General features: G+C 42.6%; 2 protein-coding genes across 9 annotated transcripts; both read left to right on the top strand.

Moving 5' to 3' along the window:
* LOC100136303 (FBPL4) lies at nt 1-25,368 on the top strand. 8 transcript variants are annotated; one of them, XM_021617426.2, is made up of 16 exons: nt 2-419; nt 16,663-16,780; nt 16,943-17,016; nt 17,248-17,524; nt 18,051-18,202; nt 18,376-18,429; nt 18,522-18,804; nt 18,911-19,080; nt 19,223-19,246; nt 19,554-19,619; nt 19,791-20,073; nt 21,369-21,520; nt 21,639-21,743; nt 22,393-22,482; nt 24,540-24,822; nt 24,979-25,368. In XM_021617426.2, the coding sequence occupies exons 1-16, from the start codon at nt 398-400 to the stop codon at nt 25,118-25,120; spliced, it is 2,295 nt and encodes a 764-aa protein (XP_021473101.2). In that variant the 5' UTR covers nt 2-397; the 3' UTR covers nt 25,121-25,368.
* LOC118939268 (putative per-hexamer repeat protein 5) lies at nt 11,835-15,965 on the top strand. The gene is made up of 2 exons (XM_036945738.1): nt 11,835-14,076; nt 14,161-15,965. The coding sequence occupies exons 1-2, from the start codon at nt 13,722-13,724 to the stop codon at nt 14,871-14,873; spliced, it is 1,068 nt and encodes a 355-aa protein (XP_036801633.1). The 5' UTR covers nt 11,835-13,721; the 3' UTR covers nt 14,874-15,965.
* Nucleotides 25,369-25,436: the final 68 nt, after the last annotated feature.

Here is a 25,436-nt window from a genome sequence, read left to right as displayed (position 1 = left end):
CAAAACAAACAACAAAGTCCCCTTGAACATAAAGTCCTCCAAGACCTGTTAGCAGCTCTCCCACATGGTGTCCTGGAGCCTGTTACAGTTTACAGCTTCCCCCAGATTACCGTGTTAACTCCTCGCTCCATGTGTCTCTCCTCAGGCAGGTGGTAGCTGGTCCACTCCAGGAGTCTGAGGTGTGGGAAGTTCCTCCACCCCCTTAGGACATCGAGGGGGCCACCGGCGTATGCAGTCCGATCCATACTGGACTTGACGTGTCAGGCGAGGGGCTTTCAGTACCTCGTGGAGTGGGAGCGTGTAAGGTCCGGAGGAGAGATGCTGGGTGAGACAGCACAACCCCTGTCCCAGCCTCGGACGCATCCACCTCAACTATGAACGCTAAAGAGGGATCAGGATGAGCCAGCACGGGAGCCGAGGTAAACAGAGCCTTCAGTTGACTAAAAGCCCTGTCCGCCTCAGCGAACTCTTGAGCACTCCTCATCCCCTGTCTTAAATGGAACAATCGTTCCCCTGCCTCTCTCCCTTCAGGTGGGTGATTGAAACTGCCCGGAAGTGGCAGGTGAAATCTACGTAATTGTCCAACAGCCTACAGGGGCATTCTTGAATTTTCCCCATCCCCTGCTTCCTCTTCACCTGGTCAACCTAGGGCAGGGGTACTCAACTACTATTTGAGAAAGTCCAGTGACACAAATTTCCAAGGTGGCAAAGGTCCAGAAAGATATAATCCTTTACTGGCGCTGTGGTACAGCATAGTAACAAACATAGTCGTCATAGAGAATAAAGTAGACGGCACAGTTTGATTGATGGCCCTATGTCCACCCCCAAAAACCAGCCGTTAACGCCCATGTCAGAAGAGTCTGAAACGCAATTGTCTAATAAATCAGGATGGAGACGGTATTGATAGAAGTGTTCGGGTTGTGTACTGAAATAAATTCAACAATACAGAGATTCGACAGTTTTTCAATTTCACATGGGTGAATCAGAATCTTGACCATGCTGTGTTTTACGCAATGATATTGGATACCATAGGCATTACCCCCTGTAGTGCCTTGTGGTCGGAGGCCGAGCAGTTGTCATACCAGGCAGTGATGCAACTAGTCAGGCAGGATGCTCTCGATGGTGGTGGGGGGGGGGGGGGGGGGGAACAATGCAGATAGTATGGATAGCCATTTGAATAGCTGTTCAGGAGTCTTTTGACTTGGGGGAAGAAGATGTAAAGAAGTCTTTTGGACCTAGACCTGGCGCTCCAGTACCGCTTGCCGTGCGGTAGCAGAGAGAACAGTCTATCACTAGGGTGGCTGGAGTCTTTGACAATTCTTAGGGCCTTTCTCTGACACCGCTTAGTATAGAGGTCCTGGATGGAGGGAAGCTTGGCCCCAGTGATGTAGTGGGGCGTAAGCACTACTCTCTGTAGTGCCTTGCAGTCAGAGGTCGAGCAGTTGCCATACCAGGCAGTGATGGTGCAGCTGTAGTACTTTTCAGTCTCCTGACGAGAATGGGCTTTGTCATGCCCTCTTCACAACTGTCTTTGTGTGTTTGGACCATGATAGTTTGTTGGTGATGTGGACACCAAGGATCTAGAAACTCTCAACCTGGTCCACTACAGCCCAGCTGATGAGAATGGGGACGTGCTTGGCCCTCTTTTTCCTGTCATCCACAATCATCTCCTTTGTCTTGATCACGTTGAGGGAGAGGTTGTTATCCTGGCACCGCACGTTCAGGTCTCTGACCTCCTCCCTATAGGCTGTCTCATCATTGTTGGAGATCAGGCCTACCACTGTTGTGTCATCGGCAAATTTAATGATGGTGTTGGAGTTGTTCCTGGTCATGCAGTCATGGGTGAACAGGGAGTAAAGGAGGGGACAGAGCACGCACCCCAGAGGGGCACCCGTGTTGAGGATCAGCGTGGCTGATGTTTGGGTACCTACCCTTACCTCCTGGGGTCGGCCCATTAGGAAGTCCAGGATCCTTAGCTGAGTGATGAGCTCCGAGGGCACTATGGTGTTGAACGCTAAGCTGTAATCAATGAATAGCATTCTCACGTAGATGTTCCTTTTGTCCAGGTGGGAAAGGGCAGTGTGGAGTGCAATAGAGATTGCATCATCTGTAGATCTGTTGGAGCGGTATGTACATTGGAATGGGTCTAGGGTTTCTAGGATAATGGTGTTGATGTGAGCCATGACCAGCCTTTCAAAGCACTTCATGGCTACAGACGTGAGTGCTACGGGTCGGTAGTCATTTAGGCAGGTTACCTTAGTGTTCGTGGGCACAGGGACTATGGTGGTCAGCTTGAAACATGTTGGTATTACAGACTCAGGCAGGGACAGGTTGAAAATGTCTGTGAAGACACTTGCCAGTTGGCCAGCGCATGTTCGGAGTACACGTCCTGGTAATGTTGACCTGTTTAAAGGTGAAATCGGCTACGAACAGCGGGATCACACAGTCGTCCGGAACAGTTGATGCTCTCATGCATGCTTCAGTGTTGCTTGCCTCGAAGCATGCCTAGAAGTTAATTAGCTTGTCTGTTTGGCTCGTGTCACTATGCAGCTCACGGCTGTGCTTCCCTTTGTACGATGTCATCGATGGACTTATTGATGAAGTCAGTGACTGGTGTACTCCTCAATGCCATTGGAAGAATCCTGGATCCTGTGCTAGCAAAACAGTCTTGGAGCTTAGCATCTGCGATATCTGACCACTTCTTTATTGATCAAGTCACTAGTGCTTCCTGCTTTTGTTTTTGCTCGTAAGCAGGAATCAGGAGGATAGAATTATGGTCAGATTTGCCCAATGGAGGGCGAGGGAGAGCTTTGTACGCGTCTTCGTGTGTGGAGTAAAGGTGGTCTTGAGTTTTTTTTCATTCCTCTGGTTGCACATTTAACATGCTGGTAGAAATGAGGTTTCTTGCATTAAAGTCCCCGGCCACTAGGAGTGCCGCTTCTGGATGAGCATTTTCCTGTTTGCTTATGGCCTTATACAGCTCATTGAGTGTGATCTTAGTGCCAGCATCGGTTTGTGGTGGTAAATAAACAGTTATGAAACATATAGATGAAAACAATCTTGGTTAATAGTGTGGTCTACAGCTTATCATGAGATACTCAACCTCAGGCGAGCAAAACCTTGAGACTTCCTTAATATTAGATTTCGTGCACCAGCTGTTGTTTACAAATATACACAGACCGCCACACCTTGTCTTACCGGAGGTTGCTGTTCTATCTTGCTGATGCAACTTAAACCCCGCCAGCTGTATGTTATCCATGTCGTCGTTCAGCCGCGACTGTGAAACATAAGATATTACAGTTTTTAATGTCCTGTTGGTAGGATATTTGTGATCGTAGCTTGTCTATTTTGTTATCCAATGATTGTACGTTGGCTAATAGGCCTGATGGTTGAGGCAGATTACCTACTCGCCGTCGGATCCTTACAAGGAACCCCGACCTACGTCCCCAATATCTCCATCTCTTTCTAATGCGAATCACATCCGACTTTGTCCAGTGCGAGGTGAGTAATTGCTGTCCTGATATCCAGAAGCTCTTTTTGGTCATAAGAGACTGTGGCAGAAACATTATGTACAAAATAAGTTACAAATAACGTGAAAAAATACACACAATAGCACAATTGGTTAAGAGCCTGTAAAACGGCAGCCATCTCCTCCGGCACCATTCTACAGTGCCTTGCGAAAGTATTCGGCCCCCTTGAACTTTGCAACCTTTTGCCACATTTCAGGCTTCAAACATAAAGATATACAACTGTATTTTTTTGTGAAGAATCAACAACAAGTGGGACACAATCATGAAGTGGAACGACATTTACTGGATATTTCAAACTTTTTTAACAAATCAAAAACTGAAAAATTGGGCGTGCAAAATTATTCAGCTCCCTTAAGTTAATACTTTGTAGCGCCACCTTTTGCTGCGATTACAGCTGTAAGTCGCTTGGGGTATGTCTCTATCAGTTTTGCACATCGAGAGACTCCCTCCTTGCAAAACAGCTCGAGCTCAGTGAGGTTGGATGGAGAGCATTTGTGAACAGCAGTTTTCAGTTCTTTCCACAGATTCTCGATTGGATTCAGGTCTGGACTTTGACTTGGCCATTCTAACACCTGGATATGTTTATTTTTGAACCATTCCATTGTAGATTTTGCTTTATGTTTTGGATCATTGTCTTGTTGGAAGACAAATCTCCGTCCCAGTCTCAGGTCTTTTGCAGACTCCATCAGGTTTTCTTCCAGAATGGTCCTGTATTTGGCTCGATGCTGCCACCACCATGTTTGACAGTGGGGATGGTGTGTTCAGGGTGATGAGCTGTGTTGCTTTTACGCCAAACATAACATTTTGCATTGTTGCCAAAAAGTTACATTTTGGTTTAATCTGAACAGAGCACCTTCTTCCACATGTTTGGTGTGTCTCCCAGGTGGCTTGTGGCAAACTTTAAACGACACTTTTTATGGATATCTTTAAGAAATGGCTTTCTTCTTGCCACTCTTCCATAAAGGCCAGATTTGTGCAATATACAACTGATTGTTGTCCTATGGACAGAGTCTCCCACCTCAGCTGTAGATCTCTGCAGTTCATCCAGAGTGATCATGGGCCTCTTGGCTGCATCTCTGATCAGTCTTCTCCTTGTATGAGCTGAAAGTTTAGAGGGACGGCCAGGTCTTGGTAGATTTGCAGTGGTCTGATACTCCTTCCATTTCAATATTATCGCTTGCACAGTGCTCCTTGGGATGTTTAAAGCTTGGGAAATCTTTTTGTATCCAAATCCGGCTTTAAACTTCTTCACAACAGTATCTCGGACCTGCCTGGTGTGTTCCTTGTTCTTCATGATGCTCTCTGCGCTTTTGACGGACCTCTGAGACTATCACAGTGCAGGTGCATTTATACGGAGACTTGATTACACACAGGTGGATTGTATTTATCATCATTAGTAATTTAGGTCAACATTGGATCATTCAGAGATCCTCACTGAACTTCTGGAGAGAGTTTGCTGCACGGAAAGTAAAGGGGCTGAATAATTTTGCACGCCCAATTTTTCAGTTTTTGATTTGTTAAAAAAGTTTGAAATATCCAATAAATGTCATTCCACTTCATGATTGTGTCCCACTTGTTGATTCTTCACAAAAAAATACAGTTTTATATCTTTATGTTCGAAGCCTGAAATGTGGCAAAAGGTCGCAAAGTTCAAGGGGGCCGAATACTTTCGCAAGGCACTGTAAACTATATTTTGCAGTAGCTTGGTGGTAGTTGAACTAAATTAAAATACTGGTAGTGTTTTCAGTAGTTAATTACCTTTTAGGAGTGTAGCTAAATCCTAGACCTAGACCTACACGCTACTTTTTTTGTTAAAATGAAATATGGGTGAAGACTTTCCTTTCTTTTTCGGCACCAGACCAGTCTGCATCTCACTTGAAACAGTTTTTATGTTTAATAGGCTAAATTACACATTCTGTTAACATCTGACGCTAGAGTGATCCTTTTCTTGAAATTTGTAGTCTATGACATTTCAGATTTAGATATAATATGTTTTAGTTTGGATGTATCAAAGCGGGGACCGAGAGACTGAAAAACAGCTTCTATATCAAAGGCCATCAGACTGTTAAACAGCCATCACTAACATAGAGTGGCTGCTGCCAACATACAGACTCAATCTCTAGCCACTTTAATAATAAAAAATTGGATGTAATAAATGTATCACTAGTCACTTTAAACAATTCCTCTTTATATAATGTTTACATACCCTACATTACTCATCTCATACTGTATGTATATACTGTACTCTATACTATCTACTGCATCTTGCCTATGCCTCACGGCCATCGCTCATCCATATATTTATATGTACATATTCTTATTCATTCCTTTACACTTGTGTGTATATGGTATTTGTTGTAAAATTGTTAGACATTACTGCACGGTCGGAACTAGAAGAACAAGCATTTCGCTACACTCACATTAACATCTGTTAACCATGTGTATGTGACCAATAAAATTTGATTTGATGTAGTGAACTACTTTTCAAGGTAACCTCTTAAGGGTAGCTTTAGTGTACCTTAACTTCTTCCATTGTCAAGTAATACAGTGCATTCGTAAAGTTTTCAGACCCCTTGACTTTTTCCACATTTTGCTACATTACAGCCTTATTCTAAAATTGATTTTTTTTTTCTCATCAATCTACGCACAATACACCATAACGACAAAGCAACAATTATATTTCTTACAAATGTATTAAAAATATAAAACTGAAATATGACATTTACATAGGTATTCAGACCCTTTACTCAGTACTTTGTTGAAGCACCTTTGGCAGTGATTACACCCTCGAGTCTTCTTGGGTGTGACGCTACAAGCTTGGCACACCTGTATTTGGGGAGTTTCTCCCATTCTTCTCTGCAGATCCTCTCAAGATCTGTCAGGTTGGATGGGGAGCGTCGATGCACAGCTATTTTAGGTCTCTCGAGGTGATCAGGTTCAAGTCCACTCAAGGACATCCAGAGACTTATCCCAGAAACCACTACTGTGTTGACTTGGCTGTGTGCTTAGGGTCGTTGTCCTGTTGGAAGGTGAACCTTTGCCACAGTCTGAGGTTCTGAGCACTATGGAGCAGGTTTTCACCAAGGATCTCTCTGTACTTCATCTTTCCCTCGATCCTGACTAGTCTCCCAGTCCCTGCCACAGAAAAACATCTCCATACCATGATGCTTCCACCACAATGCTTCACCGTAAGAATGGTGCCAGTTTTCCTCCAGAGTTGACGCTTGTCATTCAGGCCAAAGATTTCAATCTTGGTTTCATCAGACCAGAGAATCCTGTAGGTGCCTTTTGGAAAACTCCAAGTGGGCTGTCATTCCATCTGGTCACTCTACCACAAAGGCCTGATGGGTAGAGTGCTGCAGTGATGGTTGTCCTGCTGGAAGGTTCTCCCATCTCCACAGAGAAACTCTGGAGCTCTGTCAGGGTCACCTCACCTTCTCCCCTGCTTGCTCAGTTTGTCCAGGCGATCAGCTCTAGGAAGAGTCTTGGTGGTTCCAAACTTGTTCCATTTAAGAATGATGGAGGCCACTGTGTTATTGGGGACATTCAACGCTGCTGACGTTTTTTGGTACCCTTCCCCCAGATTTGTTTCTTGACACAATCCTGTCTCGGAGCTCTACGCACAATTCCCTTCACCTCATGGCTTGATTTTTGCTCTGACATGCACTGTCAAATGTGGGACCTTATATAGACAGGTGTGTGCCTTTCAAAATCCTGTCCAATCAACTGAATTTACCACAGGTGGACTCCAGTCAAGTTGTTGAAACATCTCAAGGATGGTTAATGGAAACAGGATGCACCTAAGCTCAATTTCAAGTCTCATAGCAAAGGGTCTGAAAACATATGTAAATTAGTTATTTCTGTTTTTGTTTTTAATACATTTTGCAAAAATCTCTAAAAACCTATTTTCACTTTGTCACCATGGGTATTGTGTGTAGATTGACGAGGATTTTTATTTATTTAATCCATTTTAGAATAAGGCTGTAACGTAACTAAATATGGAAAATGTCAAGGGGTCTGAATAATTTCAGAATGCACCGTATATACAGTTGAAGTTGGAAGTTTACAAACACTTTTGTTGGAGTCATGAAAACTAGTTTTTCAACCACTCCACAAATTTCTTGTTGTTTCTTGTTAATGAGTTTTTCCAATAATTGTTTACAGACAGATTATTTCACTTATAATTCACTGTATCACAATCCCAGTGGGGCAGAGGTTTACATACACTAAGTTGACTGTGCCTTTAAACAGCTTGGAAAATTCCAGAAAATGATGTCATGGCTTTAGAAGCTTCTGATAGGCTAATTGACATCATTTCAGTTAATTGGAAGTGTACCTGTGGATGTATTTCAAGGCCTACCGTCCAACTCACTGCCTTTTACATCTGTACAAACAATAGTACGCAAGTATGAACACCATGGGACCAAGCAGCTGTCATACCACTCAGGAAGGAGACGCATTCTGTTTCTTAGAGATGAACGTACTTTGGTGCGAAAAGTGTGAATCAATGACAAAACAACATCAAAGGACCTTGTGAAGATGCTGGAGGAAACAGGTACAAAAGTATCTATATCCACAGTTAAACAAGTCCAATATCGACATAACCTGAAAGGCCGCTCAGCAAGGAAGAAGCCACTGCTCCAAAACCGCCATAAAAAAGCCAGACTACAGTTTGCAACTGCACATGGGGACCAAGATCATACTTTTTGGAGAAATGTCCTCTGGTCTGATGAAACAAAAATGGAACTGTTCGGCCATAATGATCATCATTATGTTTGGAGGAAAAAGGGGGAAACTTGCAAGCCAAAGAACATCATCCCAACCGTGAAGCACGGGGGTGGCAGCATCATGTTGGGGGGTGCTTTGCTGCAGGAGGGACTGGTGCACATCACAAAATAGATGGCATCATGAGGAGGAAAATGATGTGGATATATTGAAGCAACATCTCAAGACATCAGTCAAGAAGTTAAAGCTTGGTCGCAAATGTGTCTTCCAAATGGACAATGACCCCAAGCATACTTCCAAAGTTGTGGCAAAATGGCTTAAGGACAACAAAGTCAAGGTTTTGGAGTGGCCATCACAAAGTCCTGACCTCAATCCCATAGAACATTTTTGGGCAGAACTGAAAAAGTGTGTGCGAGCAAGGAGGCCTACAAACCTGACTCAGTTACACCAGCTCTGTCAGGAGGAATGGGTCAACATTCACCCAACTTATTGTGGGAAGCAGAACGAAATGAGTAAAATGTAAATGTAAAGACAACTAACCGACTCATCCCTGTATCCTAAACAGTGTCCGTAACCAAACCCCTACCCTTACCCTATCCAAGCCCCAAACCCTTCCCCTTCCCTGACTCGGCTTCCCAACAACAGAAGATACAAGACAATTTAAGCTCTCTTCCCACCCAAAGGGTCTGTAGCCCCCCCCAAAATATAATTAACTTTTTTATTTTTATTTTTATTTTATTTAACCTTTATTTAACTACGCAAGTCAGTTAAGAACACATTCTTATTTACAATGACGGCCTACCAACTTGACTGCGTCACTCCCAAATACCTGTGTTAATATCCTTCATAGCTAAATTGCATTTACACAATATAGGTCAATTATCTTGTCTAATGTGTATTAGTATTTTCTTGTTTTTCAGTTGAGATGCTGCGGTGTCTTGAGATGCTGCGGTGTGCATTGATCCAGAGTGTATAAACTCATCTTTAGTTACCTGCCTAGCTCTTCCAATGAAACATGTGTCACTAGTGTGACTACTACCATAACCGTAACCGGTGTGCTAAGAGTTTGTTATCTACTTAAAAATGCTTAAAGCCAACCCGTGATGCTGTTAGCTTCCTTATGAAGGATCTTTTGAAACCTGATGTAAGATTACAATGTACAATATTTATGGGTAATTGCCTCTTTACTCTATACTTCTATTTCATTAGATTCTATTCAAAATTGATCTCTTTTTCTCTTGTTTTGTAAAGGGCTTGTTACTGGTGAAGGTTCCATCAAGGTTAACAGGGCATGTGGCATTAAGTGTCACTGGCCACGTACTGTACTCTGAGTGGACAAAACATTAGGAATACCGTCCCAATATTGAGTTTAACCTCCTTTTGCCCTCCGAACAGCCTCAATTCGTTAGGGCATGGACTCTACAAGGTGCTGAAAGTGTTCCACAGGGATACTGTCCCGTATTCACTCCAATGCTTCTAAGAGTTGTGTCAAGTTGGCTGAATATCTTTTGGGTAGTGGACCATTCTTGATATATACGGGAAACTGGTACGCCTGACACCTACTACCATACCCCGTTCAAAGGCACTTCAATCTTTTTATCTTGCCCATTCACCCTCTGAAAACATACACAATCAATGTCTCAATTGTCTCAAGGCTCAAGAATCGTTGCTTTTACCTGTCTCCTCCCCTTCATCAAATCCAATTTTATTTGTCACATACACATGGTTAGCAGATGTTAATGCGAGTGTAGCAAAATGCTTGTGCTTCTAGTTTTGACAGTACAGTAATATCCAACAAGTAATCTAACAATTCCCCAACAACAACCTAATACCCACAAATCTAAAAGGGTGAATGAGAATAGGTACATGAGTATATGGATGAGTGAAGGCTGAGCAGCATAGGCAAGGTGAAATAGATGGTATAAAATACAGTATATACATGTGATATGAGTAATGTAGGATATGTAAACATTATTAAAGTATAATTATTTAGAGTGGCGTTGTCACGTTCTGACCTTAGTTCCTTTATTATATTTTGTGTTAGTTTGGTCAGGGCGTGAGTTGGGGTGGGTAGTCTATGTTCTTCTTTCTATGTAGTATTTATGTGTTTGGCCTGGTATGGTTCTCAATCGGAGGCAGGTGTCGTTCGTTGTCTCTGATGAGAATCATACTTAGGTAGTCTGTTTTCCCCATTTTAGTTGTGGGTGATTGTTTTCTGTGTCCGTGTTTTCACCATACAGAACTGTTTCGGTTTTCGTTTTTGTTGTTTTGTTCAGTTGTTATATTAAAAATATGGACACGCCACGCTGCGCATTGGTCCTCCTCTCTTTCTCCAGGAGACAACCGTTACAGGCGTTGTATAAAGTGACTAGTGATTCATTTATTAAAGTGGCCAGTGATCGGGTCTCAATGTAGGCAGCAGCCTCTCTGAGTTAGTGATGGCTGTTTAGCAGTCTGATGGCCTTGAGATAGAAGCTGTTTTTCAGTCTCTCGATCCCTGCTTTGATGCACCTGTACTGACCTCGCCTTCTGGATGATAGCGGGGTGAACAGGCAGTGGCTCGGGTGGTTGTTGTCCTTGATGATCTTTTTGGCCTTCCTGTGACATCGGGTGCTGTGGGTGTCCTGGAGGGCAGGTAGTTTGCCCCCGGTGATGCATTGTGCAGACCGCACCATCCTCTGGAGAGCCTTGCGGTTGAGGGCGGTGCAGTTGCCGTACCAGGCTGTAATACAGCTCGACAGGATTGTCTTGATTGTGCGTCTGTAAAAGTTTGTCAGGGTTTTGGGTCACAAGCTACATTTATTCAGCCTCCTGAGGTTGAAGAGGCGCTGTGTCTGTGATGTGTACGCCGAGGAACTTAAAACTTTCCACCTTCTCCACTGCTGTGCCTTCGATGTGGATAGGGGGTGTTCCCTCTGCTGTTTCCTGAAGTCCATGATCATCTCCCTTGTTTTGTTGATGTTGAGTGAGAGGTTGTTTTCCTGATACCACACTCCGTGCCTTTACCTCCTCCCTGTAGGCCGTCTCGTCGTTGTTGGTAATCAAGCACACTGCTGTTGTGTCATCTGCAAACTTGATGATTGAGTTAGAGGCGTGCATGGCCATGCAGTCAAGGGTGAACAGGGAGTACAGGAGGGGGCTGAGCACACACCCATGTGGGGCCCCAGTGTTGAGGGTCAGCGAAGTGGAGATGTTGTTTCCTACTTCCACCACCTGGGGCGGCCCGTCAGAAAGTTCAGGACCCAATTGCACAGGGCAGGGTTGAGACCCAGAGCCTTCAGCTTGATGAGCTTGGAGGGTACTATGGTGTTGAATGCTGAGCTGTAGTCAATGAACAGCATTCTTACATAGGTATTATTTTTGTCCAGATTGGATATGACAGTGTGCAGTGTGATGGCGATTGCGTCGTCTGTGGACCTGTTGGGGCGGTAAGCAAACTGAAGTGGGTCTAGGGTGGCCGATAAGGTGGAGGTGATATGATCCTTGACTAATCTCTCAAAGTACTTCATGATAACAGAAGTGAGTGCTACGGGGCAGTAGTCATTTAGTTCAGTTATCTTTGCCTTCTTGGGTACAGGAACAACGGTAGCCATCTTGAAGAATGTGGGGACAATAGACTGGGATAAGGATTGATTGAATATGTCCGTAAACACACCAGCCAGCCGGTCTGTGCATGCGCTGAGGACGTGGTTCGGGATGCTGTCTGGGCGAACACGTTTAAATGTTTTACTCACGTCAGCCACGGAGAAGGAGAGGGGGCGCAGTCCTTGTTAGCGGGCCGCGACGGTGACACTGTGTTATCCTCAAAGCGGGCAAAGAAGGTGTTTTGTTTGTATGGAAGCGTGACCTCGGTATCCGTGACGTGGCTGGTTTTCTTTTTGTAGTCCGTGATTTCCTCTCAGATCACACAGAATGTCACCATGCCAGTGATTGAAGTGGATTTACCAAGTGACATCAATAAGGGATCATAGCTTTCACCTGGATTCACATGGTCAGTCTATGTCATGTTTTGTACAATCAGTATATATACAGTAGTTACAAAGGTGACCAATGAAGTGTTCACACAGGTGAGAGACATGCTTAAGCATTTGACAGGGGCAGGGCCAACCTGTATTGGATGAACAAGAAGGGGGACAGACGCTGCGCCATCACTGGCATGGTGATGATCTGTGTGATCTGAGAGGAACACTTCACGGCAGACCACCCCTTCCTCTTCTTCATCAGACAATAAGACTAACTACATCCTCCTCCTCGGCAGGTTTTCCTCTCCTCATTGGAATAGGGATGGTATTGTAGTAACAACTGAATACACCAAGCCAAATGAAAAATTATATTTAGTTTGGACAGTATCATTGTGAATGATGATGGTTCCCCCTTACACTCTGTTAAGATTTGAATTGAATAATGCAATTGACACAACCTTCCTTATCTGTTGAAGGATCCAAACAATGGTCAAAACATCTACAATCCTATTAGAAAATGTTGTGGTGTGATTATTTATTTTACAATATTTCCATGTTGGTAGAAATGAATCATAATCATCATAATATCATTTGTTTTAAAGCAAGCACATTTAGAATATAAATCATCATAAATAAGAAATGATTAAATCAAGAAACACTCAAATGTAACCGGCATCAACTGGAAAACAATACAAAAATCAGGACTTATATAGTATGTATTTTGAAATACATACAAATCATTGTGCATCTCCTTATGTTGTAATCAATGCGTTATGTTGTCAGAGGCCCAGCAGCAGAGGGACTAGGCTCAGTCTGATGGACCAGGCTATAGCTGTTACAGGCACATTGGTTAAAGTTACAGAGGCTGTAGTTACAGGGGATGTAGTTGCAGTTACAGATACCGGCCCTGTGTTTACAGATACGGGCCCTGTGGTTACAGATACGGGCCCTGTGGTTACAGATACGGGCCCTGTGGTTACAGATACGGGCCCTGTGGTTACAGATACGGGCCCTGTGGTTACAGATACGGGCCCTGTGGTTACAGATACAGGGGCTTTGGTTACAGTTTCAGGGGACGTTGTTATAGGTAAAGGGGCTATAATTACAGTTCAAGGCGCTGTGATTAGTTACAGATGCTACAGAGGCTGTAGATAAAGGTAAAGAGACTAGATAAAGGCACAGAGGCTGTAGATAAAGGCACAGAGGCTGTAGATAAAGGCACAGAGGCTGTAGATAAAGGCACAGAGGCTGTAGATAAAGGCACAGAGGCTGTAGATAAAGGCACAGAGGCTGTAGATAAAGGCACAGAGGCTGTAGATAAAGGCACAGAGGCTGTAGATAAAGGCACAGAGGCTGTAGATAAAGGCACAGAGGCTGTAGATAAAGGCACAGAGGCTGTAGATAAAGGCACAGAGGCTGTAGATAAAGGCACAGAGGCTGTAGATAAAGGCACAGAGGCTGTAGATAAAGGCACAGAGGCTGTAGATAAAGGCACAGAGGCTGTATGTGTTGTAGTTACAGTTACAAGGGCTGTTACAGTTACAGGGATTGTAGTTACTGGTACAGGGGATGTAGTTACTGGTACAGGGGATGTAGTTACTGGTACAGAGGATGTAGTTACAGGTACAGGGGATGTAGTTACTGGTACAGGGGATGTACTGTAGTTACTGGTACAGGGGATATAGTTACTGGTACAGGGGATGTAGTTACTGGTACAGGGGATGTAGTTACTGGTACAGGGGATATAGTTACTGGTACAGGGGATGTAGTTACTGGTACAGGGGATGTAGTTACTGGTACAGGGGATGTAGTTACTGGTACAGGGAATGTAGTTACAGGTACAGGGGATGTAGTTACAGGTACAGGGGATGTAGGTACAGGGGATGTAGTTACTGGTACAGGAGATATAGTTACTGGTACAGGAGATATAGTTACTGGTACAGGGGATGTAGTTACTGGTACAGGGGATGTAGTTACTGGTACAGGGGATGTAGTTACTGGTACAGGGGATGTAGTTACTGGTACAGGGGATGTAGTTACTGGTACAGGGGATGTAGTTACTGGTACAGGGGATGCAGTTACTGGTACAGGGGATGTAGTTACTGGTACAGGGGATGTAGTTACTGGTACAGGGGATGTAGTTACTGGTACAGGGGATGTAGTTACTGGTACAGGGGATGCAGTTACTGGTACAGGGGATGCAGTTACTGGTACAGGGGATGCAGTTACTGGTACAGGGGATGCAGTTATAGGTACAGGGGATGTAGTTACAGGCACAGGGGATTCAGTTATAGGTACCGGGGATTCAGTTACAGGTACAGGGGATTCAGTTACAGGTACAGGGGATTCAGTTACAGGTACAGGGGATTCAGTTACAGGTACCGGGGATTCAGTTACAGGTACCGGGGATTCAGTTACAGGTACCGGGGATTCAGTTACAGGTACAGGGGATTCAGTTACAGGTACAGGGGATTCAGTTAAGGGTACCGGGGATTCAGTTACAGGTACAGGGGATTCAGTTACAGGTACCGGGGATTCAGTTACAGGTACCGGGGATTCAGTTACAGGTACCGGGGATTCAGTTACAGGTACTGGGGATTCAGTTACAGGTACCGGGGATTCAGTTACAGGTACAGGGGATTCAGTTACATTGTAGTTCATTCGCCAGCGAACTGGGGAGGAGATCTGTAGGAGGAGAACAGATCTACTGTACAGTAGCTATAAATAACTATTGTTCTGATCTTGTTGTTGGTAATGCAATGGAAACACATTCAGGAACCATGTTGTCTGGTTCTCCTTAGTTCTCGTTTGTCCTGGTTCTGATAGTGGAATGGAGGCAATGAGATATTACAGTACAGTAGCTCTGACTTTTCTGATAGCTACTTTATTGAGGACAAATATACTTACTGTATGAATTATAATCTACATAATAATTACCATATATTATTGCTGTAGGATGATTTTCCCACTGTAGCAAACTGTCTCAAATTAAGATCCTATAAATGTAAGACACAGTCCGATCATATACTGTATTTCTACAAACAATGACAGCTGAAATGAACACATTAAATACATTGTTGGAAACACAAACATTACTTAGGTAATAGACACAGGTATCTTACCATTCAGAGTTTGATTGTTGCAGCCACTGATGCAGCAGAGCTGGTTAGAGGCAGTGCAAATGAAGCCCTTGTCTTTTGACACTGGTTTCAGTGCACAGAGGAGTTCTGCAGTTGGAGGTAGTGATGGATGCTGCATTGAGAGTACCTGTAGTGGACAAAACAGGTTAAACATTATCAGACGACACATACACAGGCCTGAAATATCTTCTACATATTAATTTTACTCAAAGCAAGACTGTTGTCAATGACTGATTAACAAGGCAACAATAGTAAAAACATGATAAGCATATGTAATACATATTTATATTAGACAGCATTTGGTCCACTGGACTGAGCAGAAGGATGTCTGTGTTCTCCTCAATGTCCAGCTCAGTTGAGCAGTTCTTCAGTGGGATGGTGGGGGCGGTGAACATGCCAAGCAGAGCACTAATCTTGGTCATCTACACACACGCGTGCATGCACAAACACACATGTGCACACACACACACACACACGTTTGTTTTACTATCCTTGTTGGACTGAATAATTTATTCCCATTCAAAATCCTATTTTCCCTAACCCCTAAACCTAAGCATGACCCTAACTCTTAAACCTACCCCTAAACCTAACCCCTAACCCTAATTGTAACCCTAAACCTAAGCCTAAAATAGCATTTTTCCTTGTGGGGACCTGAGAAATGTCCCCACTTGTCCAACTTTTCCTCGTTTTACTATCCTTGTGATTTCTGGTCACCACAAGGATAGTAAAACCAAAAACACACCTACACAGTTATTCAATCATATACTTGATTTTTGTTTTTGTTTTACCTCCACCAATAGTTGAGATGAAATGAAGTTCATCTTTTGAACCATTTGATGGTGCTGTTGTATTGCAAACATTTCTTCCTCTTGTGATATGAAGTGGGTGAAGGACACTGCATACCGTGATTCTAAAATGCTGCTATATTTATTCAATGGTGTTCAGTGGCCTGCCTAGCACATCTTTTTTGCAAAATGTACAATTAGTTTTATATCACCATTTAGGACTGATTTAGAGGTGGTTTTGGACTGTACATGATGGCAAGGTTGATGTCACCAGGTTGTTCCACTGAGCCTTTACAGCAATCAAGGCCGTCTTAGTGTGTCTGTGAAGCTTCATCATGTCTTATGAACATACTCATAAGCATACTGTACAAGGAATACAAAAAGTGCAGTTCACACAAAAAGTACAAGATGACTAAATGTGATATGCCTGTGTCAGGGCTCTGTATATGTAATGCTCCATGGCACAGTCTTGTTTGCCACTTTTGAAAAGTAAACAGTTCTTTGTACATCGCAAACATAGTGACTCAGAGGTCAGTGGACCCTTCCTATGTTCAACCCATTTCTGCCAGTCCCTTGAGTCCCTGGGGACACAAAGGAATCCCCTCTAATGCAGAGCGTGCAAACACATTACTTCCACGGTAAGTTCCCAAATGTACATGATAACTTCATTTTGAGTAGCCTACTGCAAAATGTGTCAGTCACATGTTATATCTGATCTGTGACATTTCAAAGAACTGTCTGGTGAACAGAATGAATCTGTTGATGTTAATCTGTGAACCTCTCCTATTTGTTTCTGTCAGCAAGATGAAAGACGTAATTATACTCTCCCTGCTGGGGATTCTGGGAATGGGAAGGTGCTCTAAAGATGAATTAGGTTGGTCAACGCTTTTACCTTGTTGGGTCCCATGGGAATCTATTTTCTATTGTTCTGTATGTAAAGTTAACACATAGAAATAGTGTCATTATTTAAAATGTGGATATTTAATTCAATACAGTATTTAAAAACGATTTTATAACATGTATGGAGATTATCAGATGGTAACATGATTTATGGTTCATCTCTGTTCTGAATAGCTATCCTCACTATTCTCCTTCTGGCCCACAGTGAATGTAGCTCTGAGGGGCAAAGCAGCCCAATCATCCACATCCTATGGAGGCACTGCAAAAAGAGCCATTGATGGAATATGGAACCCGACTTACGAATATCTCTCCTGCAGCCACACTTCGGGAGAGACCAGCCCCTGGTGGAGGGTGGACCTGCTGGAGACCTACCAAGTCACCTCCGTCACCATCACCAACAGAGATACTTTAGCAGAGAGGATCAACGGGGCTGAGATCCGCATTGGAAACTCCCTGGAGAACGATGGCAACAGTAACCCCAGGTATGGCACTGCCCTTCATCCTACATTTGAGCATTAGAGGAAAATAATGTTGTATGCCCAGGCTGATAGCAGACACCTGGGCTATGTCACAATTCTGTTATTCCTCACATCCTATCTCTTCACCTGCTTCTCAATAGTATTGAGGAGAAGGTTCAAGGTGCCTCCACAAGGACTTTTTTATCCAATGGATTTTGACAGTTGCATAAAGTAGCTTTAGTACAAATGCCTTTGACAATTTTTACTCCACTAGATTCCTATTTTATGTTTACTTTTCACTCCCATACATTTTCCCTGGCACCCAAAAGTACTCAGGCAGGACAGCAAAATGGTTCAATTCACACACTTGTAAAGATCATTTTACTGGGTGACTTTCCCTTTTACTTCTATCTTTTTTACTGCAGTATATTTACTTTTACTCAAGTATAACCGTTCTGTACTTATTCCACAACTGGGTTTTTAAAAGGAGGCGAGGACAGAGGATATGAGGAATCCACCTCCTCCTAATACGTCTTACTGTTCCATCCAGGTGTGCGTTGATATCCTCCATCCCCGCAGGGGGCTCCACCACATTTCAATGCCACGGGATGCAGGGGCAATACGTCAATGTGTTCCTCAGAGGATACATGCAATATCTGACCCTGTGTGAGGTGGAGGTGAATGCTCATCCTGCTCCTATTGGTACGCATCAAAACCTGGAAGAAAAGAACCTCACAGAGTGATCATACACATATAGAGATACATATTTTGATGGTGATCCATTTGTGTGGTAGTTTTCCTTTTTTATTAGCTATAAATGGTTGATAAGACCTGTACGTTTTAACTCTCATGTATGTTTCATTGTGTCTTATAAGAAGAAATGGGACCAACTCAAGCTTCAGAACTCAACTTAATTGTTCCTGTTACAGGTAAACCCAGATCTATACCACACAAGTATGTTATATAAATGAATGGATCTTTGTACTGCATTGGTAAGTGTAAACCTTCTATTTCCCTAAAGACAATGTTGCCTTAAAGAAAACGACTCGCCAATCCTCCCAGTACTCCCACATGGGGGGCTCTAACAATGCCGTGGATGGAAGACGCCTCTCCATGTACAAAGACAAATCATGCAGCCGCACCAAGTCCCAAGTCAACCCATGGTGGAGGGTGGACTTGCAGCGAGCGTACAACGTCACCTCCATAACAGTCACAAACATTGAAGACGTTGATCCAGAGATGATCGATGGTGCTGAAATCCACATTGGAAACTCGCTGCAGAATAATGGCAACAACAATCCATTGTGAGGAGCCTCATGAGCAAATATAACACAGAGCGCATTTGGTGTTTAAGATTTGAGATCAAAAGCCTGTTTATACCATGTGTTTTTGTTCGATTTCCTTCTTTAGGTGCGCTGTGATCTCCTCATATCCCGCGTGGGAGGTCATGACCTTTCAGTGCAGTGGGATCGAGGGTCGCTATGTGAACGTTTTCTTGCCGGGCTGCAATAAACACCTGTCACTGTGTGAGGTGGAGGTGAATGTGGGCAGCCGTCCTGGTGAGGAGCAGACATTATATGGTATTGTCATCAATTAACGGAAGGGGCAATATGTGATCACTTCATCTAAGTTTATAAGCTTGTTAGGGTGAGAAAATCATGACATTTGGTCAAACTTGACCTATTCCTCTAAATTACAACAATTCTCTTGGTCCTTTTACAGATATGGACGAACATCTTTCCTCTGGTATGTACAGGGTTTTAGTTACTATATCTCTGATGTGTTATTGTTGGACATCAAATCAAATCCAAATTTAACGGTCACATACACATGGTTAGCAGATGTTATTGCGAGTGTAGCGAAATGCTTGTGCTTCTAGTTCCGACCATGCAGTAATATCTAACAAGTAATCTAACAATTTCACAACAACTACCTTTTACACTTGCCTACATGGTAGCTATTAGATGACTTGAAGCCATGGCTAACTGTCTCTTAACAGTGTGGGTTCAAAGCCAGTGACTCAAACCTTTATGTACTGTCATGTTTCCTGTAGACATGAGGGTGCAAGATATGAAGAGAGGGCAAGACATTCTATGCCCAGACCATAAGACTCGATATGGTAACACAATATACAATGTTTTAAAAACTTTTGTTGCATTATAGAGAATGCAACATTGTTTGAGAAATGTTTTCATTGAGATCGCTGATTAGTACAGCTATGTACTGCATCTTGAACTGACAATGAACCATTTGTAAACCCAATGTTTTTAATCTTGTTTGTTCTGTGAAGAGAATGCAGCCACTGGCGGGATAGCCAATCAGTCGTCGCAGTGGGACATGTTTGGAGATGCCAACAATGCCATTGACCTGAGCTGGAGCAACTGGTATCTGGAGGGGTCCTGCAGCCACACAAAAGCAGAGGTCGACCCCTGGTGGCGGGTGGACCTGAGCAAGACCCACAACGTCACCTACGTCACCATTACCAACAGAGGGGACTGCTGCTCAGACAGGATCAGTGGAGCAGAGATCCACGTTGGGGACTCACTGTTCAACAACGGCAATAGCAACCCACTGTGAGTTATCTTCGTAACACAACTTCTGGCTGGCTATACAACCCACTATGTGTCATCCCGGTAACACAACTCTCCCTTAAACAACCCAGCCATCTCCATAACTCATCAACTATGAGGATTTAATCAGACTTAAAGGGGCAGTTTACATACACTTAGGTTGGAGTCATTAAAACTTTTTTTTTAACCAATCCACAAATTTCTTGTTAACAAACTATGGTTTTGGCAAGTCGTTTAGGACATCTACTTTATGCATAATTATGAATAATTTTTCCAACAATTGTTTACAGACAGATTATTTCACTTATAATTCACTGTATCACAATCCCAGTGGGTCAGAAGTTTACATACACTAAATTGACTGTGCCTTTAAACAGCCTGGAAAATTCCAGAAAATGGTGTCATGGCTTTAGAAGCTTCTGATAGGCTAATTGACATAATTTGAGTCAACTGGAGGTGTACCTGTGGATTTATTTCAAGGCATATCTTCAAACTCAGTGCCTCTTTGCTTGACACCATGGGAAAATCAAAAGAAATCAGTGCGAGCAAGGAGTGCGAGCAAGGAGGCCTACAAACCTGACTCAGTTACACCAGCTCTGTCAGGAGGGATGGGCCAAAATTCACCCAACTTATTGTGGGAAGCTTGTGGAAGGCTACCTGAAACATTTGACCCAAGTTAAACAATTTAAAGGCAATGCTACCAAATACTAATTGAGTGTATGTAAACTTCTGATCCACTGGGAATGTGATGAAAGAAATAAAAGCTGAAATCATTCTCTCTAGTATTATTTTGACATTTCACATTCTCAAATAAATTGGTGATCCTAATTGACCTAAGACAGGGAATGTTGACTTGGATTAAATGTCAGGAATTATGAAAAATTTAGTTTAAATGTATTTGACTAAGGTGTATGTAAACTTCTGACTTCAACTGTAGCTATGGATACAATGACTGACCAGCTATGATATCAAAAGTATAGTTGGAACCATGTTTTGAGGCTATTTAGTTTGTTTAAATGTACTATGTTTAAGAACATTGGATAAAACAAGATTATATTTTTGGTTCTGATGGGCTATGACAGTTGAACTAAACTCATGAGGCATTTCTAAGATATGTTCTTCAAGAATCATTGGGTACATATCATTAATTTATACATCCCAAAATGGATGTAGCAACTGCAGATTGCCCCTTTAAGCTTTCAGGAAACTCGTCCCTGATCCCTTATTTTGAGCAAATACTGTTTGTCCTGTAATCATCTTGTAACACATAACAATGCTCAAGATTCCTATGCCTGTAGGTGTGCCAGGATTCCATACATCCCTGCTGGGCAAAGCAGGACATTTCCGTGTGGTGGGATATCGGGGCGCTATGTCAACATTCTCCTCCCAGGAAAAGAGAAGTACTTGACTTTGTGTGAGGTGGAAGTGCAAGCAAGCACCTTTCAGGCAGGTATGGGCTCCATCGTTCAGAATGTACACCTTCTCCAGCAGATGCATTTTTTATTATCGTTTACCGATATACATTTTTTTACTCCACTCCCTTTCTCCCTGTGTCCTCCTTTTTCCAGGCCTGCCTTCAACTGCCCACAAGACAGCTGTTACAGCTCCAAACCGAAACCTGGCCTGGTTGTGGGATCTTCTGATATCCCTCGGAAGAACTGCTATTCGGAAAGGTCAGCTACTCCTACATCCAATCATACAGTATCCTCCAGGCTGAAATTAGGAATCCTTAACCAGAGGCTTGGATTTGACACAATATTCCATATTCACCATGTCATTTTTCTGAGCATGGGCAGCGCCATTGAGGGCTGTCCCTATTTTAAAGTAGTCCATTTCTTCTTCTTCTACTTCTATGAGTGTATTGGCAGTACCAAAATAAACTGAAAAGGTGCATACCACTACCTACTTTGCTGGAGTGTGTAAAGTTTGAACAGATAGATGTACTGCCACCTGCAGTTATGGAATGTTTGCTCAGGAGTATAATTCATTGATTGAACCCTCCTACTGACCTACTGTGACCCTTCCTTAACCCATAGCAAGTCCTAGCCAGTTGACTACTTCAAAATGGTGAAAGTACTCAATGGTGCTGCACATGCTAAAACAGGCTTTGGGACAAATGCTCCCTCTAACCAACTCAATGGGTCAATTACATTTCAACACAGTTGATTCATGGAAGGCCGAATCCTGACTTCAAATTTATGTATTTACCTCAAGTTTCATGCATTAGGATTAGGCCTGAAATGAGTTGACATGTGTTAGTTTCAACTCTGCTGTTGCATTGATTTCCCTTACTTCTCGTCTTCTATTTCTCCCCTGAAGAAGAGACCTATAATCAAAACAGTACAGAAGAAGAGACATTTGATCATGACAAAATATCATTTGAGACACAACGTCCAGTTGATAAAGTGCCTGGTAAGTTACCCACATAGTCTGCAAAATGCAAGCAAACCCTTTTGCTTTCGTTGTGTGTCACGAAGGCTGTGTTTACATAGGCAGCTAAATTCGGATATTTTTTTCTCACAAATATGTCTTTTGACCAATCAGATTAGCTCTGAAAAAGATCTGATGTGAAAAGATCTGATGTGACTGGGACAAACATATCAGAATAGGGCTGCCTGTGTAAATGCAGTCTGTTACACTTACAGTGCTTTCAGAAAGTGTTCACACCCCTTTGACTTTTTACACATTTTGTTGTGTTACAGCCTGAATTTAAGATGGATAAAAACAACAACAAAAAATGTCACTGGCACAATATCCCGTAACGTTTTTTTTTTAAACAAATGAGTAACAAACAAAATCTGAAATGTCTTGAGTCAGTAAGTATTCAACTCCTTTGTTATGGCGAGCCTAAATAAGTTTAGGAGTAAACATTTGCTTAACAAGTTGCCCATTTGAACATGGTGAAGTTATTAATGACACTTTGGATGGTGCATCAATACACCCACTCACTACAAACTCAGCTGCCGGAAAGGAATGAAGGATTTCTCCAAGAAACCAATGGAGACTTTAAAACAGGTACAGAGTTTAACGGCTGTGAAAGGAGAAAACTGAGGATGGATCAACAACATTCTAGTTACTCCACAATACTAACTTAATTGACAGAGGGAAAAGAAGGAAGCCTGGACATAATACAAATATAATAGAAAATGCATCGTGTTTGCAACAAAGCACTAAAGTAATACTGCAAACAATGTGGCAAAGCAATTCACTTTTTTTCTGACTAAAAAGTGTTATGTTTGGGGCAAATCCAATACAACACATTACTGAGTACCACTCTCCATATTTTCATCATCGTTGTGCCTTCATCGTGTTATGGGTATGCTTGTAATGGTTAAGAACTGGGGAGTTTGTCACGACTTCCGCCGAAGTCGGCCCTTCTCCTTGCTCGGGTGGTGTTCGGCGGTCGACGTCACCGGCTTTCTAGTCACCACCGATCCATGTTTCAGTTTCGTTTTTTGTTTGTTTTACACACACCTGGTTTCAATTCCCATATCATGTTCCTTATTTAACCCTCTGGCATACATTTCTGTTCTGTCCGTGATTGTTGGTGTCTTAAGTGGTTGTTGTATGTGCTAGTGTGTATGTATGTTCCTATTTGGAATTTTTGCTTGACTTTTTGAGTAAACTCCGTTCCGCAACATCTCTGCACCCAATCGCTGACAGAGTTTTTCTGAATAAAAAATACATTGAATGGACCTAATTCTAGAAGAAAACCTGGTCCAGTCTGCTTTCCACCAGACACTGGTGGCTTTAGAATCTCAAATATATTTTGAATTGTTTAACACTTTTTTGGTTACTACACGACTCCATATGTGTTATTTCATAGTTTTGATGTCTTCACTATTATTCTACAATGTAGAAAATAGTACAAATAAAGAAAAACCCTTGAATGAGTAGGTGTGTCCAAACTTTTGACTGGTACTGTATATATTATTATTATTATTTTGTTGACATAAAACAACGTAAAAATACGAGCAAATCAGCTCCAAGTATTCCCACGCATAATAGATATTTGTGACCATATACAAATGTTCACAGGGTTTGAAAATATAATATTTTAATAAAACATGTTTATACTTCCTTTTTCAAATGATTTGTAATTATGTTCCGGCCACCTGAATTTTTTAATAAATCACCCCACGGGTGGATCTAATTTGATGATCCCTGTCTTAGACTTACCGAGAAAGAATGACTGCTGTAATCGCTGCCAAAGGTGCTTCTACAAAGTATTGACTCAGGAGTTTGAATACTTAGGTTAATGAAATATATCTGTATGTCATTTTAAATACATTAGTTAAAATTTAAAAAAACATTTTGTTCACTTTGTCATTATTGGGTATTGTGTGTAGATTATCATGTTTTAAATTTTGTTTTATCCATTTTGAATTCAGGCTATAACACATCAAAATGTTGAATATATCAAGGGGTAAGACTAAATCCCCCCCTAATTCTTATTGTGTCCCCCTCAGAGAATTTAGTCTCCGGTGGAATAGAGGTCCATTCCTCCCAGTATGACAGCCACGGTGCTGCCAGCAATGCCACCGACAGGAAGCGTAACCCACTGTACCATGCTGGCTCCTGCAGCCACACGGAGGCAGAGACCAACCCCTGGTGGAGAGTGGACCTTTTGGACACATACCAAGTCACCTTTGTCACCATCACCAACAGAGGGGACTGCTGTCTCCACAAGATCAACGGAGCTGAGATCCGCATTGGAAACTCCCTGGAGAACAACGGCACGAACAATCCACTGTGAGAAGATATGATTCATGAAGCCTTGGCTTAGATGATCCACAGCAGTCATGTTTTAGAGATGTTGTGGCGAATTCACATCAATGATTGCAGGTTTCATGATCAGGAAAAACCTCTGGCTGTATGCTCTAACTTACTGGTATGTGTGCGTTTCAGGTGTGCTGTGATCTCCGAGATGAGAGAAGGGCAGCCAATGGATATTCCATGTAACATGGAGGGACACTATGTCACTATCGTTCTTCCAGGCAGAGAGAAGTACCTGGCACTGTGCGAGGTAGAGGTGTATGGGGGAAAGTGATGACCCTAACCAATCTGAAATGACTCCTTTTACAGGAAAGTTCCAAATAAGGCCAACATAGTTACCATCTAACTACAGAATCACTTACTATTTTGAGAAGTGTGGAGAAAGTCACTCAGTATTTGTCATACCCAGTGGGATCTCAAATAGTTCTTTGTTGAAGGCGGACGGCGTATTTTAGCCAAATTATAAACAGTCACATTTGTATTCAGGTGTGTATTCTATTAATAAAGGCTTGTTACTGTGAATCCAGAAACCATTTCATGAATTTAATATCCAATTCTCTTAAAATGATCAACCAGCAAAAACTCCCATT

This window comes from Oncorhynchus mykiss, chromosome 2, assembly GCF_013265735.2.
Source record: "Oncorhynchus mykiss isolate Arlee chromosome 2, USDA_OmykA_1.1, whole genome shotgun sequence".
Lineage (NCBI taxonomy): Eukaryota > Metazoa > Chordata > Actinopteri > Salmoniformes > Salmonidae > Oncorhynchus > Oncorhynchus mykiss.
Note: the sequence above shows the minus strand (reverse complement) of the source record. Positions and strands in the feature narration are given on the sequence as shown.

Excerpts from the sequence above, each read along its gene's own strand:
- LOC100136303 (XM_021617417.2), top strand. The coding sequence starts at position 398 with ATGAGCCAGCACGGGAGCCGAG. Across the intron at positions 22,483-24,539 it reads TCCAGTTGATAAAGTGCCTG|AGAATTTAGTCTCCGGTGGA; the intron begins GTAAGTTACCCA and ends TGTCCCCCTCAG. Across the intron at positions 24,823-24,978 it reads AACGGCACGAACAATCCACT|GTGTGCTGTGATCTCCGAGA; the intron begins GTGAGAAGATAT and ends TGTGCGTTTCAG.
- LOC118939268 (XM_036945738.1), top strand. The coding sequence starts at position 13,722 with ATGTGTTGTAGTTACAGTTACAAGGGCTGTTACAGTTACAGGGATTGT. Across the intron at positions 14,077-14,160 it reads TACAGGGGATGTAGTTACAG|GGGATGTAGTTACTGGTACA; the intron begins GTACAGGGGATG and ends TTACTGGTACAG.